Source organism: Abramis brama (assembly GCF_963993115.1).
Source record: "Abramis brama genome assembly, chromosome: 3".
NCBI lineage: Eukaryota > Metazoa > Chordata > Actinopteri > Cypriniformes > Leuciscidae > Abramis > Abramis brama.
In genome coordinates this window covers 39,546,854-39,563,907 of record NC_139965.1, presented here as the reverse complement: position 1 = coordinate 39,563,907, position 17,054 = coordinate 39,546,854, and the positions used below count along the sequence as shown (strand labels likewise).

Genomic DNA, 17,054 nt, shown 5'->3' with positions numbered 1-17,054 from the left:
CTTTGTATACAATTACAAATAAACATATAACATGTGGTTACTTTGAGTACTTTTTTTTTTTTCTCTTTTTTTTAAATTGTTAATGGTTTTAGAAAAACGAAAGAACATAAAACAAAACTTCAATTCAGGCCAGGTGAATTAATGGTCTTCGTTGTAAATCCAACTCTTTTCCAACAGTGCCATGTCTCGTGGTATAACAGAGATTCCTCAGTACGGACGCCCTCGGCATAACCACGGCTGTTCCACCAAATAATGTAATGTCTGAATACAAATCAACTGTATCGGAAATACGTCTTCCTCTTTACCCATAATAACACTATATGGCAAAGGAATCAAAAGGACGAGACCGCGTCCCTTTTCCCGTTTAAGACACTAAGAAATATGCAGGGAATGCTGGGGTTTTTGTAACGTTCTGCTTTCCGTATCTGCACTGCTCACGAATGAGTATAAACATGCCAGCTTGTGTTTGACCTTTGGCCTTTCAGTAAAGCCAGAGTTTGCCGTTCCACCATCGTCCTGGTCAAAAAACGCACAGGCTGATCTCGCCTCACCCGTAACTTTCTGTCTGCGACGAGGACTCTGAGCCACACTATCAAGAATTAGGTAGTTTTGGTTTCTCATGCTGTCATTTGCGGAATGAATGTACGATAAATATAAATAATATATTACTTCTTTTTTTTACTTTTTTTTTTTTTTAGACACAGGGATCCTTGAGTCTTTGAACGTTCAAACACCATCAGATTCTTTTACAAAGGGCACGGAATTTGATCCGAATATATTAATCTCACGTTTGAGCCGAGTGGCCCATCCACAGAGCGACAGGAGAGAGGCTCACGACTCTGATGTGAAGGACAAACTGCAGATCTACTGAAACGCCACCAGATTCTCATAGCAATGTCAGAACTTTTCCCTTTAAACATAGACTTACAGCTCAGTAACATAATAAATAGGAAAAAAAACAAACAAACAAAGAAAAGAAAAGAAAAAAAATTGCTGTTACAATGCATTCGTCAATTCAGTTTAGGCACAAGGCAACTTCCACGTACAGGGTGGAGGGGGTGTCGACAGTCTCTGATTGTACAGCTGCGGCACACGGCTTGCAGACAGCGATATGTGCTGAGGGGATTTTATGCTTGATTTTGTTTTTTCTCTGGTGGGCAGAAAGTTGCTTATCGATATGGGATGTCTTCACAGGGAGCTGGGCACTTGCCAGTTTTCTTCTATCTCAGGATTGCTTAACGGTGGAATTTTGCTTCGAGTGGTCTGTCTTTTCAAATTTGTGTCACAAACTGTGAGTCCTGTCCGCCCGTGGAAAGCAAGGTCACCGACTCTGTCTAACACACGCCATCGGGATCCATTTGATCTGAAAAGTGAGGGAAAGTTTAGGACATTGCTTATGACACGCACTGTGCTGACACTCAAATCGCATTCTCATGTGTATCGTGTATTAAAAAATGTATGTTTTCCAAAACTTAGGTTAAAGGGATAGTTCACCCAGAAATGAAAATTCTATCATCATTTTACTCACCCTCATGTCATTCCAAACCCATGAGACTTTCGTTCATCTTTGAAACACAAATGAAGAGATTTTTAATGAAGCCCTCCGTTAAAATACCCTGGAAATCCAGAGTTCTCGCGAGAGCACAAGCTGAATTTGCTCAGCGAGTTTACTCTGGTGTCGAGTAATGATGCACATTAAATATGCCCCTCGATCTGAGCTGCACCAATCACATCGGGTTATCTGATACAGGCGGGCCAGAGGTGAGCTAAACAGATGACGACAGCGCTGTGACGTCGAAGTCATTAGTAAACATTGCAAGATGGCTATGGATGAACACCAGTTGTTTGAAATGGCTTTGGAGTTAGACTTGGCTTTTTATTTAAAACAGGAACAGAAGACGCCGCTCGAATCGTTCCTTTGCAAGAAGGGCGTTTTTGCTGTTTTGCCGACCAGATACGGTAAGAGTCTAATCTACCAGTTAGCTCCGCTGGTAGCTAAGCGTATGGGGTTTATTGTTGTGATTGGTCGTAGTGTTATCCAATTGCGTGCAGTGACATTTTCAAATGCATGCTTGGTGCCGCCCCTCGAGTTGGCCGATTTTCATTAGTCGACGCCAGACCATTAATCTTTCAGATTTAGGTCTGGATTTCCAGGCTACTGTTAAAAGTCTATTCCACCAAAACTTTAATGCTACAAAACGTTTATAAAGACATCATAAACGTAATCCATATGAATTGAGCAGCTTAATCCAAGTTTTCTGAAGAGACGTGATTGCTTTATATAGTGAACAGATCAACACTCATACATAGTGCACATCAAATATGCTTGAAGTGCTGTTTACTATTTTGGATGTTCTATATTATACATGTGTGTTGATCAGTGATTACTTTAACAATGTATTTAGGAACTTTTTGAAGTGTCAAAGTTTTGGTGGAATGGACTTTCAACGGAGGGACAGAAATCTCTCAGGTTTCATTAAAAATATCTTTGTGTTTTGAAAATAAGCAAAAGTCTAATAGGTTTGGAGTCAATAATGACAGAAATTAAATTTTTGGATGAACTATCCCTTTAAGACATCGGGTGCTTTCACAATATAAATACTGTTCCAAAAGGAAGGTAGGCAAGGATGCAGCTCACTAGGGTTTGGAACTGAGCTTGTGTCTAAGCAATAGCAAAGAAAAATCTTGCTTGTGGTGTCGTGTTTTAACCACCTGCCCGTTTCACATCTCTGTGTGGAGCTGATCGTGCTCACCTGGCTGTTCACAGATGGCCCATGGGGTTGGATGTGTCTGTGAGGCTCGGGTGCACAGGCGGGTGGGCTTGCTGGGGGTCACCTGAAACCCCTGACACCTTCTCCTCCTCCCTCCTCTTAAGGCAGGCTGCTTTGGGGTTTAGGTTCCTCTCTGCACACAGGAGAATTCACATTATCTCACCATTTTTGTTGAGTTTGTAAAGCAATAATATTTAGCTTTTATTATCTTATTCTGCTGAACTGATTAACATAATTTAGCACTGTTGCCAAGGGCCCAAGTAAAATATTACTGATAAATCCTTGTCTGACAGTGGAGATTACAGTGGAGAATCATTTCCCCTGATAATATTTAAGTAATCATGTCTTGTGTGTTTTTGATCAGATGTTTAAATGCCAGATTTGGATGATGGATGAGGTGGATATTTACAGTACCAACAATGCACTGTATGAAAAAAAACAAACTTGTCTTCAATCATTTGTCAACGATGAAGCAGCTCTTTATTGTGTGTGTAGCTTGTGAACAACTCTGTACTGCAGTTAAAGACAATATATCCACATAATACTGTCAAAAAAAGTACCAAAATATGGGATACTTTTTTGCTTCTGATAAAAGGCAAGAAATGCTCCTGGATGTTGTGTAGAATTAATTGCATTTGTTTTTTTTTACAGTTAATTTAGATTAATTTCCTAGATGAATCATGATTACGTATTTTAATTGACTGACTGGCCTTATATAAACATGACATAATTGCATTATGCAGGACGGCGTCTGACCTCTAACTTGCTGTTCGAGGCTGAGAATGACGGCGACGGCCTGGTGAAGAATGAGCAGTTTGGTCTGGGGCTTCTCGCTCTTCAAGTGCAGCTGACACATGCGGCCCAGCTCTTTGAACGCCTCGTTGATGTCCCGGACTCGCAGCCTCTCGCGGGCGTTGTTGGCCATCCTCCGCTCGCGCTCGCGCTCCGCCTTCTGCTCGGGGTTCAGGTCCTCGTCTTCATTTACACTGCTGCAGAACAATTCACAGCTGTCAGACGAGATGGCGGGAACAATGTGGCCTCAACACCTGAACACTGCGTGTTTGGTGTGACATTAAATTTTAAATCTTCAAGCATTAAGGAGTAAAACTTCAAGCATAAAAAGTAAATCTAAGTGGTGTTTTATACTAATATTTAATGACACTAGCTTATCTGAATATTCACTGCCTCTAAGGTCAATGCTGAAGTGGTGAAGGACACTTTTAGAGGGAGTGCTTTGATGAACGGTTGCCTTGCCTTGGTCGAGTGCTTCCCCGATTCTGTTTCATATCCCTTTTATCACTCTCGTCGTCTGATTTGAGGTCGTCTGAGGATTGGTTATCATTCATGTCATCCTTTTCTTGATTTTCAACCTTCAGGTCCAGAGAAGGGGTGATGTGAGCGGCCAGAGCACTAGCGATTCCTGTCACACACACATGCACCGATTGGGTAAACACTTGTTTTAATACTTGTATATAAATCATAACTGAAGAAGCATACATTCTGAAACTGGTAAATATGACCAATACATGTTAACGAGTGCCAAATGGACATTGAGCTGACAAAAACAAAACAATAAAGTGGTGCAAAAAAGCTTCCCAACCTCTGAACGTCTCTGCCTGGTGGTTGAGCTCCGAGCTGGAGGTGGGCCCAGCGCTGGCCTGCAGGCCGCCGTGGTTGTTGTTCAGGCTGACGGTCTCTTCGCGGTGAACAGAGCCCTGTCAGAACAGATCGCCATAAATACATGAGGCAGAGAACAGAGCAAAACATCAAGAGTCCCTCTGATCATGAAGCCATCTGATCAGTGCCGAGAAAACAAAAGTGATTTACATTAAATCGGGGAAGAGACAGATCTTGGACTTCAAAGCTGAGAGAGTCTCTGTTCCTACTGTAGAGTGTGACCTCCCCTCTGAAGAACTGAGTGGTGTTCACACTACAAAGAATGACCTTCACAGCCCCAAATTTTTGCTCAGAGACACGAGGCACTTCAGTCCTGAGTTCTGAATCTGTTCCACCAAAAAACACTCTCATGTTGTTTTCAATTTGGAAGCGTGTGTCTATATACTTTGAGAGGCAGGTTGATTGTAACATAACAGCGGACTGGATGCTGCAGACAAGATTTTATGGGTAGGGGTAGAAGGGAAGCGGCAAACGTCAAGACATCAACATGAAGCGTATGTATATTGTATACTCTATTGTTTTGAACACTGTTTGTATATACAGTATTTTTATCGTATGCAATGTTTTATAAAAAAATATTAACTTTCTTTTTATAAAACAAAAACAATAAAAGTGGCATTCTGGTGGGATCTGAGTTTTACACTTGACATGAACAACTGTAGGCATTTTCAAATCTATCATTATTTGCTATTATTGTTGTAAACAATTATTACATTAATATTTACTACATATTAAATTACTACTTTAACTATTGGCAAGAATTGAGGAGGGTGCAAAACAGTACAACAGTAGCCTAAAACAATGTCTACACTACCATTTAAAAGTTTGGGTTTGTAAAGACCCAAAAAAGTTTGTTTTTGAAAGAAGTCTCTTATGCTTACCAAAGCTGCATTTATTAAATCAAAAATGCATTAAAACAGTAATGTTGTGAAATTTCATTACAATTTAAAATAATACAGTTTTCCATTTTAATACAAGTTAAAATGTAATTTATTCTTGTGATGGTAAAACTACATTTTCAGCTGGAAAAAAACATGCATTTTTTTTTTTAAACGGACACTCAACAAAATGGCTTATTCACATGTGGATATGGCAACAAACAATCTGCCCTTTCATGCTGAACATCAAATGACAGTTTGACCAGGATTCGTCACTGGTGGCTTCCAAACACATCTGGATTTGATCAACGTCTTGCCATGCGATTAGCGACGCCGTGGAGTTGAAACCGCCGCACCCCCCTCTAAATCTCTTCCTTCCACCCCTGCCACAGTAGGCAGGAGCACATGTTCGCCCACGATCTATGATCCACGGGATTGGGAGTCATGGAGAAGGAAGAGAAAGGAGCAGAAATGGGGTGGGGGTGGGGGTGGGGTGTCTTTTCCTTCAGGAATGCGTTCCAAAGTCACTGTTGGCCTCTGTTAACCTCCATGCCGCCCAGGCCCGAACCCCTTCCCCCACTCTCTAATCTCAGCGCCACTCTCAACAGGTGTCCAAACAACTCTTTGTCTGTGGCAGAAGAGGGGCGGAGGAGGAGGGGTGCCACCCAAAGAAGGCGGCCATTTTCCTGTCTGGGCTTGATTACCATACAGCTGAGGAGCTCAGACACACACGACTAAAGCGTCAGATTTCCTGAGTTGTTAAGAAAGACGAGGGGAGGAAAAAGAAAAGAGGGGAGACAGAAAGAGAAAAGAGTGCGCCAAAATAAAAGCATGCTGGCTGTGCTGAATCAGGACCTTGTCTGGGTGTGTGTTTGGGTCGAGCCTGGAGCACAGAGCTCTGTTTGTGTGTGTATGAACACATAGTCCACTGACAGCAGTGTGACAGCTCCCGCGCAGACGAGAGGCTCTGTCACTCCGCTGCAATCTCCTCTCTGCCTGAATAAAACGCACCTCTGTTCATCATGACTGAAAACATAAGCTGTGGCGTGCCAAAAATTTGTGAACATCACTTTTGTCACGGTTGCAAACAAGAGCAATGTATTACCGCTTTAAATGCATAGTTCACCCAAAAATGTAAATTCTGTCATCATTTACTCCCACTCATGTTATTCCAAACCTGTATGACTTTCTACTGTGGAACATAAAAGAAGATATTTTGAAAACCAAACCATTTTCGTGACCATTGACTTCCACTGTGACATTTCTCAAAACATCTTCTGTCATGTTCCACAGAACTTCATACAGGTTTGGTCTAAAAAAAAACTTCAGTGACACACATTGAGTTTGAAACTGCTGCATGATGTGACGCAATCACAGGCAATCAGAGGATCTGATGTTTAAAAATCCTTTTTTTATGAATTACCATTGTGTCACATTACCTTGTCAATGCAAAACTGTTGCATGACATGACACAATTACAGTAAACAAGATGATGTCTGATGTTTAATGTACAGTTGGAGCTGGATTTTGGACCAATGAGATTTCACAGTGGGCGTTGCTACTTCATTGCAGAAATCAAACCAACAACTGACAGCATGTCCTAAAGCCCGTTACAATCAGCTTGTTACGACAAACTTTTTTTAAACATGAATTTACATGGAAATATAGCTTTTATTGTTTTATGCCACACTAGGTTAGGAACCTTGAAAGTCTTGAAGTCTGTTTCATTTAGATTTTTTAAATGTGTTTCTTTTAGATTGGGGCTATGAAAAATTATTGGCACACATAGGGCTTGTGTGAAGAGGGGAAGAAACTATAAAAAAGTTCTTTATACAAAATGATTTTTCTAATTGTACATGCTGAAACTTGAGCCATCAATAAACAGTTTAATAAAAGCTTCACTAACATGTGATACAGCATTCCAGACATTTACTGCCTGTTTGAAACATTAAATGAGAACAGTGGATTGCTCATCAGGAAATGTCAGATCTTCGTGGTCAACTGGCCAAGGCTAAACTTTCCACTGTAGTGGTGGTCATTCACGAAAACAGTTTTAAGTGTTGCTTTACTTTGGACAAAAACAAAGAGGTCAGTGTCAGTTCATTTGAAAGTTGAAAGAAAATCCAAATGTTGTTTTGAATGAAGAAAAAAAGGCCATGATTATTTCCTATTATTGGGAAACCATAGGGAAACGCCTCCCTCGCTTGTTCCGTCCATTACAGCTGTGTGCAAATCTTTCTGTAAAAAGTGAATGAATGCCGTGGGATGGTGGGGGAGATACAGAGCGCTTTAGTTTCAGCGGGTCTCACATCACGCAGGTCCCCACAGCCCCAGCGAGCCACGGTGCGGAAATGTCTTCCAGACCGGCACTGATCTACTAGATTCTACTGTGACTGCTTTTCTCATTCAGCCTGAGGAACGCAGCTCGAGGATGGAGAACGAGCTTCGCTCCAGCCATTACGCTTATGGAAAGTATGTGGGTTTAAGTTAAACTGCTCTCAGTGGAAAATAGTTCAGTTTCAACACATGGCCAGGCCTTCATTTTAAACAGGTGGCTTAACTCTGTTTATTAGCCTATTTGGAGAGGCACAATGAAAAAACACATGCACTTCTCTCCCTCTTGCCTGTAATAACTGTAAGAGACTTTGACCTCTAAAGAAATGAGACATTCAGGAAGGGTCTAAAACACATAAGCTAGTTTCCTTTGTGACAGTGAAGTTTTCTTTACCATTTGCGCTGTTCGGTTGGTGACCAATCCAGAAGCGGGGAAACTGGTGCCGATGGCTGAAATTGGCCCGTTGTGCGCTTGTCCCAACAGGCTGTGGATGTCGCTAGACAGGGCGGCAGTGGAGCCCACGGCGTGATTCCGCAGGACATGGATCGCATCGTCCAGCCTGTCCAGCCGGTCCTCCATCCGAGACTGGAATGAGCAATGAAGAACAAGAAGAGAGGGAGAGAAAGAGAAAACAACATAAGGTTCAATGAAAACAAACATAAACATAGACTTTGATGACATTCTCTTAAAGCAAAGGAACATTCCAAAACAAAGGAAAAAGGAAAAGAAGTAAGAAATTAAGAGAAAAAGTGAAGGCTAAGACAGTTAAACAACATCTGTTGGAATAAACAAAAGACAAAAAAAATCAATGACAGTTTTCCACTAACTAACCGCAATACAGTGATTTTCATGTATTATTATAATCAAAAGATCAATAAAAGATGAAATGGCAAAACAACAAAAGCACAAAACAGAAAAAGCATGGCCGAATCAAAGGAAAGCTGATGACTGAAAGGAAGAAAAGGACAGGAGATGATTGTCTGAAGAGCGGGAATACCTCGCAGACATCCTTTAAGAAGGACATGGCATCCTGCAGATGCTCATGAAGCTGCTGGTGCACACGATTTTTCTACAGTCACACAGGAAGAGGAGAGACACGTACAGTGAGAGATGAGACCGAAAGAGAAGCAAGCAGAGTTTACGAGAGATCGGCAGAGAAAACGGGCAGAGCATCGAAGTGCAGCTTCAAGTGCCGAGATCTTGGTACTTGTTCATGTAACTAATTATGATGAACCATGGTTCACTCTGGCGATCACAGCTCATTTCCTGTTTCCTGGAGGTGCCGCTGCTCATGGACGGTCAATAAAATTGCACTTGCAGCTGGCATACAAAGCATTAGAGTAAATATTTATCTACACTCCATTATGCGAATGTATGACGAGGGAAGGAAAGTGTGTGTTTCTGTAAACTGATCTCCTGTTGTGGCTCAGTTCCCCAGTCAGCCCTGGAATCCCGCGGCAGTGGTTGAACGCAGCAGCTGCCAGCACCCCACCCCCCCATCACACACCCTAACCAATCCCTAACCACCCCACCTTCACACACCCCGGTCAATCTCCATCCACCCCGGACAAGAAAGGACAGATGGCAGGAGACACGCCCCAAGGGATGGGTATTGTTCGGTCCACACGGCCCCCTCCCCGTCCCGCTTCTGACATTTGTCAGCCAGGAATGTCCATGTAAAGCTACCCCCTGCCCTCCAGGAGCAAGTCATCTACTGACACAGTGTCCATTAAAAAGTGCTCAGTGCCAGGGGGAGGGGAGGAAGAGATGGAGGGCACCCTTACCAGAGAGTGGAGGGAGTTCTCGTAGTTCGGGGAGGAAGGTGCTTGTCCAGCCGCGCGGGGCCACTGAGTTGTACCTGTGGATGGAGGCAGAGGAGCTTTTTAGTCACATGACACATAACAACAAGCAGGCTTCATTACAACAGGTGAAAAATGATCGTCTGAAATGAACGAGCAATGAACCACAGTTTTTCATGCAACGCACATGGTCTTTACCAATAGAGTCTGATTCATGAACAAATGACTCATGATTTGATTCTTTTAATGAATTCACAGGTTATCAGTTGAGGAGCACCTTTGCTGTAACAAATGGCATTTAAATAAAAAAAAATATATATATATATAATATAATAACATTCTTTCATTTAGCATGTAGTGCACATGGGACAATGTACTGATGCACATTCACAATAGACTAAAACTCATTTCCTATCCTGGCTGATTCCAGCTATTCTCAATGTGAGCTGTTTTCCTCTAGGTCTCCAGACACATCATTTCCTACGACTGGGTCATATCCTGCAATGTGAGAAGGGTATGAGGACGACCCTTACACGCATACATACACAAACCAGTGCTGAGGGACATCTCCTACTTCCTCTTATTAATGAAGTCATGACTAAAAAAGCTTGGGAGAACAATGCAGGACCCAGATAAAGGCGATGACTTGGACCCTGAGTGTCTTCCCTTGACTCTAATACTGCATGAGCATAACAGAGGAGCTTGATATTCTAGACGTAACAGGATGAGACTGTGACACTCTCTTAGATCTCAACTCGCACAAACAAACTACCGGACGGTGAGCAGTGATGTGACCAATCTCATGTCAGATGGTGTCAGGGAAAAGAAAAAGCACTGCTTTGCCACATTACTCAAGTAGCAGCAAAAGATTTAATTTGGCTTGGCCACATTCTCAGCCCCAGACTCAATGTTTCACTTTTTTTCCTTTCAAAATTCACTCCATCACTGGAAGAATTCAGTGAATGTGTTTTTGTTCTGTGGAAGTGTGTGTGAGGCTGGAAAGGACTATAATGAGGATGTAAATGACTGGTCTCGGTCTAAATGTGCTGATTTTGACTGGCCATAAATCAACACTGTTTCAAAAAAATGCACATCTGCTAATCACAAATCAAAACTCTGGTAGTGGGGGTCGCCTTCACTCCCAAGTCTACTTCACTCCAACTGGCAAACAATGCACTGCAAAAAGTCTTGCGTGAAGGCTATGGTGTACAATAAAACAGGTCAAGTACTCTTAATGTAGCATGACCCAAAGGAAGCCTTTTGGCTTATTTACATTAATCAGTTCAGGAAGGAGATCAGCGGTCTCCGTCCTTCAATCTGACTCCACCAGGAACAGACCCAACCATTGACCCTAGCTGTTTTGTTGACATCATCAGAGATTTCCTATTTTTCCGGTTGTTATACTGTAAGTCAGGGATGGGCAACTTCGGTCCTGGAGGGCCACTGTCCTACAGAGTTTAGCTCCAACCCTGAAAAAATCACCTGCCTGTAATTTTCTAGTAATCCTGAGGACCTTGATTAGCTTGTTCAGGTGTGTTTGATTAGGGTTGAAGCTAAACTCTGTAGGACAGTGGCCCTCCAGGACCGAAGTTGCCCATCCCTGCTGTAAGTGTTGCGATGGACCAGGTGTGGTCATATTCGTCTCGCTCTGCCTGTGTTACGAAAATCTTCGAAAGTCAGAGAATGCAAAGATAATTTCACCTATTGTGTTACTGGAAGTTGTTTAGGTAAAGAATTTCCAACCATTCGTCCTCCCTAAAGCAGCTCTAATTTGAAGGAATTCGCTTAAAACTCTCAGAAGCAGACTTTCATTAAGGGCCTATTAAAAATGACTTTGTGGCTACGTGAAGAAATTGCAGCGTTTAATAAGGCTTCCTCACCGGCGGCCAGCTTGACAAATGAGCGTGGGCCTGTGCGGCACTCCACACGTGGTGCTGGGGTCTAATTGGCTGGTGTGGGCAGAAGAGACCCGGCTATGAGCGGGTCTAATGGCTGAGTTTAAGTTTAATCCGGAGAAACAGATGGATGTGCTTTGGCTTAATCATAACATCATGAAACAATGTGCACCAACGTCTAAGAGCAGCCTAATCAAAAAACTTAAATCAAAAAATAAATAAAAGGCCCCAGATATCAAAGGGGACTTTGACTGCCTGCTTGTGAGTGTAAATCAACTTAATGATGTGATAAAACTGCAGGGAGAGAGAATGACAATAAGTGTGCCAAATGCGCCTAAATACTACCAAAATACCTTTATTTTGGCCAGGCCAATTAATCAGTAAATATCTGAGGCCAGTTGCATAACCTTAGCCACTATGTTAAGAATGTGTCTTAAGAACTAGTTTGACCAACTAGCAGTCAGTTGACCAATAAGCCATTTATGCAACTGGCCACTGGTGAATGTGTTATATAGATTTATAATACTGAGTAAAATAAATTTTACATTTCCATTTAAATTATTTTATAAATACACTACAAATCACTACAAAGTTTGGGGTTAGATTTTTTTTTTTTTTTTTAAGTTAATTCTTTTATTCAGCATAAACATTAAATTGATAAAAAGTGACACTAAAGACTTTTAAATTGTTACAAAAAAATTATTTTAAATAAATGCGTTCCTTTGAACTTACTTTTCAACAAAGACTTCAGAAAACATCTATCGGTTTCTACAAAAAATATTAGGCAGCAAAACTGTTTTCAAAACTGCTAAGAAATATTACTTTTTCAGCATACTGGAATGATTTCTGAAGGATCATGTGACACTGAAGACAGGAGTAATGATGCTGAAAATTCAGCTTTGCCATCACAAGAATAAATTATATTTTAAAATACATTAACATAGAAAACAGTTATTTTAAATTGTAATAATATTTCACAGTATTACAGTTTTTACTGTATATATGATCAAATAAATGCAGCCTTGGTGAGCATAAGAAACGTCTTTCAAAAGCATTAAAAAAAATCTTACCAACCCTAAACATTTGAACAGTAGTGTACATTAATAAAAAAAAAATACTAATAAAAAAAACACATTAAAACAAAAAATAAGCACATTATTTACATATATAAATGGACTACATGTATATTATAATTGTTTTTTGGCAAAATATTAAGCAATTCTTTAAATAATAAAGCATAAGATAAGGTGTGCTAGGGTAAGAGGAAGTGACATTGTAAGGTACAGGCTGCTAAGTGGAGATGAAGGCTGTCTCTGAGCTGAGTCATCCTCTCTCTCCCTTCCTCTCAGTCAGTCATGCTAATAAATGAGGATCTCTGCAGGCCGGTCTGTCATGGGCAACAGCTGTGTGAGGAACAGGGCAACAGCTGAAGCTAAGGAGCGGGACAGACACCGACACAGCTGTGACCACTATATCAATGAACACACACAACTGCCCACTCACTTGAACAACCGGCGGCGAAACTGCCATTTGTAGCAACTAGTATCTCCGTCTGTCTCTCTGAGCTTAAACATTTTTTTTTTTCATGTAAAATGACTGTGCATCAGTCTTGTAAGACGCAGATAAAATCTTCACAGTAGTTGGTTATCTATCCACCCCTAACCAGGGCATAACTCCCCCGACACAATCTTTAATCTCTGCAGCTGAGGGACGGTGTGTTTATACTCATTTACGTGAAGAGAACGGAGCTCGCCGTGTGTGTAGCTACACCGCGCCAGTGTGACACTGAGACAGAATGAATTGTTTGATGTAGTTTTTCTTACAGTGAAGAACAGACCACTATGATTGTTCATTAGACAAGGGCTTATTCCAGAATCTCAGATCAATGTTTTTTAACAGATCATGTTTACATATGCAATGTTTACACATACAAGACTACACTATTATGATTGTCCATAAATGAAATCGAAATGACGGCCTTCTTGCCTATTTTAAATGATAAACCAAACAACATGTTAAGAATGTGAATTGTGTTGAGGGTCTGTCTAAATGTGCGAAATGAGTTTCAGCCTGTGCAGTGGCCCCAAAAAGAATATGACTTTTTAATGGATGTTTTACATAAACCAACAATTAAAAAGAGCAGACAGAATACAAGAATGTGTCCTGTGTGAACAGCCCATTAGTATAATTCAGACTGACTGACAAACTCGACTTGTAAAATGTATTGCTGTGTAGACTGTAGGTCAGTGATAAGATTATGTCCAATTATATGGAAATAAAACACAATATATTAAATAAAACAATACTTTTATAATGTACATTACCAGTCGATAAGATTTTTAAATGTTTTTGAAAGAAGTTTCTTTTGTTCATTAAGGCTGCATTTATTCGATCAAACGTACAGTAAAAATAGTAATACTGTGAAATATTATAACTATTTAAAATAACTGTTTTCTATTTTAATATAAAATATTAAAATGTAATTTATTGATAACTGTCACGTTTGAAAAATTGTATGCATCCTTTCTGAATAGAAGTATACATTTCTTACTTAAAAAATCTTACTGACCCTGTACATACTGTACATTCAATAATTCAGTCATCTGCCACAATAATGTATTTGCATTATTCTCATTCGACGGCTTCTCTAAGTAAATATTAATAAATACTATTATACTAGATTTGATTAATCTGCATATACCATTAAATCTATTCCTGTAAAGATTAATAGATTCACAGCCCTATTCAAATATATGAATGCATTAGATGGGGGGGAAAAAATAGCAAAACAAATAAGCATTTACTTTTGAAAATGTAGCAAAAGGACACTTACTAGCACAAACAAAACATTATAGGTTTCAAATGATAAAACAAATTTATATTGTTGGTCAAATTATAATTACTGGTCAAATTTAATGGAAAATGTCCATTCTTGCTTTAGGACTAATTAAATGACAAGGAAATTACAAAAGTGATTTCAAGCATCAATTTGCTTACATGTATTTTGTTATACAATCCACACATTCATACATTTTGAGGGCCACTGCGTGACGGCCCAGTGAGGGTGTGGTATATGGAGTGGATGTGTGTGTGGGGTCAGAGAGGCAGACTGGTGCTCTACCTGCCCTTCCTGTGGGGCCGCTGGCCGTCACCACTGTACCTGCTGTGGCAGCGCCCGCCTGAGCTGTCAGAGGAGAGGGAGAGCCCACTGGAGTGGAGGGGTTTGAGGGGAAGCTACTGCTGGTGTGGTCAGGAGAATAAATCTGCAAACAAGAGCGAGAGAAAGAAAGAGATCAGTCTGTGAGGTAGCACACTCAACCTTTTAAACATGCAACCTGTCGTTTCCCTCTGCGGCTTTACGGCTGCGGTTAGCATCCCTCAGTCTGTGCTCAGCCAAAATGGGCTCATCAATTCTGCTGATTTTACAAGCAGAGCAGCAGTAAAAAAAAAAAAATGCTCACAGAATACATATGGGCTTTTAACAGCCTATGCCTCCCTTTACAATGTCTGCAGAAAAAAAACAACCCCTCCTGCACTCTAAATGCTGTGTGACACCTGCAGTCCAGCCTGCGTTCTCTGGCTTTCTGACACATCTGTGGTTGTTATTAAGTCAAAGCCTGGGCCCGCGCCACACACCCGCTGCATGTCGCACATCAAAAGTGAAACCACATGAGCACACAAGATCAGAAACCCTGCAAGAGAGCGGGAAAAACGGCTAAACAAACAGCGGTGGTAATAATTCACATTAGAGGTAGACAAAATGTCCAAACTCTTACAGCCCTGTGACAGTATATCACAATTGGTTTATATTAAATGTTTTATATATTACATAACCATGTAGTAATGTTTTATTTAATTATTTTTTGCTTTATTTATACCTGACATAAACCAAAACAGTGAGAGTATATATCACAATTGTTTTATATCAAATGTTTTATTCATAACATAACCACGTAGTAACGTCTGTTTTATTATTTAATTTAATTTAATATTTTTACTGATATATAACTGGGTTGCAGACGTATACCAAAAGATAAAATTACTCCGAAATTAATTCTGCCTTTAAAAAATGCTTCACATTCACAGATTCAAAGCTGTTGCATTAACACAAATCATGACTGGACGAGCAACATTAGAAGCCGTTGTAAAATCTGATATATAAAACATTGGTTAACACATTTCTATGAAGAATACACTATCATACAGCCAGGCCCTATTTCAGATCACCCTCAAATTCTGCTTACATGGCGCCCGTAACGTCACTTCTAATACATAATAGGGAGGAGATGGAATAGAGAAAAGCAGCTGGATGATGCAGAGAAAGAGAGAGAAAAGACATGGTCATTAATCTCTCTTTTTGGAGCTCATTAGAGTGAATGAGTCTGGCCCGTGGCTGTGTGGAAAAGGGCGTCTCAGGCTCATCTTCAGTTATGGATGAGAGGTAATAAAGCCGCTCCCTGCCTGCCCAATAAACAGCGGCTGAGACGGGCACGGTCCTGCCCACATCACAATAAACTAACCGATGCCTTCGCCTCATTGTGCAACACTGCCGGTAGTTTTTTTCCACCCCACCTGACTGATGTTGTTTGAGCGAGCATCTTATCTTTTTCAGAAATTTTTGTCTGAAAAGGGTTTTTTTGGTTAAGCCAAATGTCAAATGAAAGTAAACATTCAAGCCATGCTCTGCATTCTGCTAAAATGGTTTTTGGTCCCATAATGGAAACCACTATGAAATATTCAGGTTTTGATCCCAATTATCTGGAAGGATTTGAGAAAAACAGCGATAAAGTTGTGGGCCATCACTTGCTGGGGATCATGAAGTCCATTTGACTTAAAAACACATCAAAATGCGGATACTATCATTATTAATCTTCTTATTAAATCCTGAATGCCACACTTTTGTGTTTCAATCAACTCTGCAAATCCTGCCTGGGGCTTTAGTACATTCATCTCTCAGAGTAGACAGAGAGAGAGAGAGAGAGAAAGAGGGGGCAAGTGATTATAGAGTGAGAGTGATATACAGAGAGATACAAAGAAAGAAATACTCTGTGATATTAACAGATATTGAAGATTCAAATGTGTGTAATATACAATGCTTTTATATAGCATTTTTATTATTCAGTGCACATTTATTCTTCACAAATTAAATGATCAGCAAATGAATATGAATTTCATAATGTCTTCGCATTTGATTTGTCTATCTTCCACTTGAGCAGCGTAAACTCCACAAGTTAATTTAAAACCTGATGATCATGTTCTGCGTCTGCACAAAGAGTCACATGATCAGTGTCAATTATTTAATTAGTGCTGCAGCTTTTTAAGCTGTCAAAATCCTAAACCATTTTTTTTTTCCATGTCATCTCTAGACTTTTGGACCAAACTGTATGTTTCATGAGAGTTGTATCTAGATTATTCTTAAGTGTTAACCAGCAAAACACAGAATCTGATCCATCATAATCGTGCCGGGCAAGCGTCCGTCCCCTCCGCCCTCGTGCTTCAAGACCTCTTACGGTTGCTGACCTAATGAGTGAAAGCGAGCCATTTGGAGTGTCCTGGCTGACTGCTGTATCTCTAGTGTAACACCACTCATTTTACAAACAACAAACGGATCTCCGCCCCCTCATCAGTCACGCTGCTCTCCGCCAGCGGGGGCCCAATGAGCACAAACCATCCAAAAGGAACCTAAACAAAAGTGGCAC

General features: G+C 40.6%; 1 protein-coding gene across 4 annotated transcripts in view; it reads right to left on the bottom strand.

Moving 5' to 3' along the window:
• tcf12 (transcription factor 12) overlaps positions 1-17,054 on the bottom strand; it is a 116,301-nt gene continuing 99,247 nt past the window's right edge. For 2 of the 4 annotated variants that reach the window (XM_084108264.1, XM_084108266.1), the window contains 8 exons: positions 14,477-14,618; positions 9,446-9,519; positions 8,055-8,246; positions 4,372-4,486; positions 4,026-4,191; positions 3,528-3,760; positions 2,754-2,904; positions 1-1,363 (listed from right to left, as the gene is read on the bottom strand). In XM_084108264.1, coding sequence (XP_083964390.1) covers positions 2,762-2,904; positions 3,528-3,760; positions 4,026-4,191; positions 4,372-4,486; positions 8,055-8,246; positions 9,446-9,519; positions 14,477-14,618 — 1,065 coding nt within the window. In that variant the 3' untranslated portion in view covers positions 1-1,363; positions 2,754-2,761. The remainder of the gene's footprint in view (positions 1,364-2,753; positions 2,905-3,527; positions 3,761-4,025; positions 4,192-4,371; positions 4,487-8,054; positions 8,247-9,445; positions 9,520-14,476; positions 14,619-17,054) is intronic. The other 2 variants (XM_084108265.1, XM_084108267.1) reach the window with 1 other exon arrangement.